The following is a 3,478-nucleotide window of genomic DNA, read 5'->3' on the forward strand; positions in this document are numbered from 1 at the left end:
ATTAGAAATTAATTAATTCGACTAGAAGTAGGCAGTTATGCTGCCATCTCGTATTAAATTTAATGACCAATTCCAAATTAAATATTAGAAATGTCTGAATTAAAAATTAATTATTTATAATTATTTAATTTAATACGAGATGACAGAATAACTGCCTACTTTTAATCGAATTAATTCATTTTTAATATTTAATTATAGCCTTTACGTAACCCAAGAATTTGGCACATCATTTGGCGTGTTTATTATATAACGGCAATGGTTGTTGATGTTTATACGTAATATGTGTGAACGCAAGTTTGGAAAAATGTGTGATCACAAGCGATACTAAGATTTGGAGTCTTGAACACTGGCAAAAAGTGGAGATAATCCAAAACAAGTTTATACGCAGAATTTTCTTTTTGGAATATAATGTACTGTACCTGGTAGTGCAATCAGATTAGAACTGAGCAGATATAAGTTGTGTATTTCATTAATGAAGATATACTGTATATGAAATTTATGTTTAAATTAAGAGATACTGGGAATTTATCAACGATATTGCTATATCAATTATACGAGAAGTCATTGGTGAAAAAGAATGATATAAATTGGGTATCCCAATTATCAAAAATACTGAATCAGTTTGGTTATTCTGTGAATATATTCCTGGATCGACCAGAGTTAAATGATCATTATCACCAATTAATACAAAATGTTTTAGAAACTACTTTGTCTCAGGATGTTGAGGATTTAAATAATAGGAAGAAACCAGATTGGTATAAAATAATTCTGGAGTATCCATTCAATNATTGTCTTTGCCTTATACCATCAAACCAGACCAAACAAGAAATAAATTTCATTTTATTTTATTTCGTATAATTTTCTGCCAAACACACTCTATCGACGTAGACCAGAATGCAGAAAATCGAATTTTGTTTAAAATCCAAATTTTAATTCACAGAGTTATAGCATTAAAAAAACAAATCTATGTCAAAATAAAATTTCCGCCACCCGTTCGCATAAACAAGAAAGTCTTCCAGGTCTTTAGTCATTGTCTCAAAATCGTCATCCGTTACGTAACAATGAGCTTCTTTTCTCACAACCATTTCGTCACTGTACGATGGTGGATTGACGTTCTGAATCAGGACTTTGAATAAAGTATCAGACTTCGCCTTCAGGAACAACGGTTTGGGTAAGATTACTCTACCGGAACCGTAGATAGAAAGATTGGTCTTTTCATGGAAGAAAGTCGATGGAAGAAATCGGGTGAGAATTACGTTTTCTCGTGGCATGGACTTGAAATATATCGGAAGACTCAGACAAGTAACGAAGCAGTCTTCTTCTACCCAAACTTGGCAGAAGAACGTGTTAAATCTTGGCAACGGTTTTTCTTCAGTAAATTCTAAATTTCTCCGATTTTTATACGTAAATAGAGAAGACTGAGATTGGTATCTTCTATCTCGAGTATTTTGACAAATAGTGGATGGCAGTGGAGCGGTGGCAACGCTGTCATCAAATATTCTCAACCCTTCTACTTCTTCGTCGCTCAATAGGTTTTTGTTGAATACTTCATTCTCTAAATTAAAGCGCGACATAGTCGCAAATCGAATTAAATGGAAGAAGGGCTGCATGGTCCTTCGATACAGCTCTCTGTTTTCGATCGAAGTGGACGCTTCCTGTAAATTGCTCCGAGAAATTCGTCTGGTCGTCCAATTATATATATTCAAGAAGAGGGAAACTTCGTTCGTATTACTGTAAATTGGACGGGAGAGGAACCTCGATACGGTCGATTCTTCGCAGTTTAAGAAGTCTTCACTCTCCAATACTTCGTCGGTAGACGAGGTAAACAGCTTCCAACAATGAAATTGCACGAAGAGATCTTCGTGTTTGCAGGCGAAATCGTGAATGAAGCAAACGTTGCCCACTTTCATTTCTTCGATCAGGAAATCCCGGCAGCGATCCACCAAATTTACGATACCGATTTTTTCACTTATTTCGTAAATGTCCGTGGCGTCTTTGACAGACCGAAATTCATATTCTCCGTCTGTTAAGTATCTTGTGAAAAAATATTTATGTAATTGCACGGAAATTGAGGTTTAGCTAATTCTATTTTAATACTTACTCGATCACTTGATTCATGATACCAGACGTAACGTTCACGCGTATGCAGCTCTGCCCTAGTGTGGGATCCATAAACTGTTTCCAATTGAACCCGGGACAATTTTGAATTAGAAAGGATCTGCTCAATCGAATTTTGTATCCGTCCGAGCAATAAATATTCACCTGTTCCGATTCTCTTTCCATATTAAACGATTTAGTATATGGTCATTAACGGATACAAAAAGAGGGGGTATTGTTGTAGAATTTCTATTGTCTCTCGTATTGTTTAATTTTTGAAGTATTGTAATATGTGCAATTCCCTAATTATTATTTCTTTCGATAAATTAAATTGGGAATTATGCAGTTAGTTATGGGAGGGAATAATACAGGCGCAAACTCGTTCAAAGCACACACAAGAAAGTAAAGCGTTGCCCCGCCAATTAAAAATATTTCGAAGAACCGAAATATTTTTATTTCTTAAATAAAACTTAATTCGAAGATATAAATTACAAAGATGAGATAATTGACATTCAAAGAAATTTTTTTGTCAGCTTGTACCAACCTTTAACTGGCTTTAAAAAAGGTGTTCTTAGTATTAAATCAAAGAGAAGCTACACTAAGCAATAAACTAACAGTGTAATGAGTGTTTAAATTCGAAATTTTCATAAAAATAGGTAACAATTTATTAAACACTCGATAACTTTCGAGCATATTTTTAGTAGTAACTTTCGATCTTAAAACAGAAATTTTCCTCTTGTAAGAATTGAAGCTTTCAAGTGACGTAGAAGTGAATAATTTTAGCCCTTAGCGAAGTTTTGTTTGAAGTTCTCAGCCAATTTGCAAGCCGTTCAAGCGACCATCTTCAGTTGTCATAAAGTACACGTTTGTCCATTGTAAATTACACAAAAATTTTGAAAGAATGATAAAAAAAATATAAGAAATTTATGTAATGCTTCTATTGATGGGCATAAGATGACCTTTGACTTTATATCCGTTAATGCACTTCTTATAGTGTGAAGGTCTTTGTTGATGATAACGCCTAGAATTAAGGAAACAACATACAAGGAACATTTTCCTGTATGTTGTTTGTGTACTATCTATTGTATAAAAGTGCAAAACGGTGAACTACAACAAGGACCGAGCAGAAACAAAAATTAAAGTGATAATGACAGTAACCACGCTAGACAGAAATTTACAAGATAAATTTATGATTTTTATAGTTATTTTTGAATGTCAATGTTAACTGTATAATGTTATGGATGCTTTATCAGGCCATTACACCGAAATCGAAACTAAAAAGAAACCAAAATTAATTCATTAAAATAAAAAATGAAATTAATTTTTACCTGGTAAATTGACTTTATTTGTCTTCGGAGATAAAGGAACGTTTTGCTTTTAA

At 33.4% G+C, this 3,478-nt stretch overlaps 1 protein-coding gene across 1 annotated transcript; it reads right to left on the reverse strand.

Moving 5' to 3' along the window:
- Nucleotides 1–842: 842 nt before the first annotated feature.
- LOC111627787 lies at nucleotides 843–2,675 on the reverse strand. The gene is made up of 2 exons (XM_023371427.1): nucleotides 2,102–2,675; nucleotides 843–2,034 (listed from the first exon to the last, which is right to left on the reverse strand). The coding sequence occupies exons 1-2, from the start codon at nucleotides 2,281–2,283 to the stop codon at nucleotides 951–953; spliced, it is 1,266 nt and encodes a 421-aa protein (XP_023227195.1). The 5' UTR covers nucleotides 2,284–2,675; the 3' UTR covers nucleotides 843–950.
- Between the last annotated feature and the right edge of the window lie 803 nt (nucleotides 2,676–3,478).

The sequence above is a fragment of the Centruroides sculpturatus genome, unplaced genomic scaffold (genome assembly GCF_000671375.1).
Source record: "Centruroides sculpturatus isolate CEXI.00-Female unplaced genomic scaffold, Cexi_2.0 scaffold568, whole genome shotgun sequence".
Classification (NCBI taxonomy): Eukaryota; Metazoa; Arthropoda; class Arachnida; order Scorpiones; family Buthidae; genus Centruroides; species Centruroides sculpturatus.

Excerpts from the sequence above, each read along its gene's own strand:
- LOC111627787 (XM_023371427.1), bottom strand. The coding sequence starts at position 2,283 with ATGGAAAGAGAATCGGAACAGGTGAATATTTATTGCTCGGACGGATAC. Across the intron at positions 2,035-2,101 it reads ATCATGAATCAAGTGATCGA|ATACTTAACAGACGGAGAAT; the intron begins GTAAGTATTAAA and ends TTTTTTCACAAG.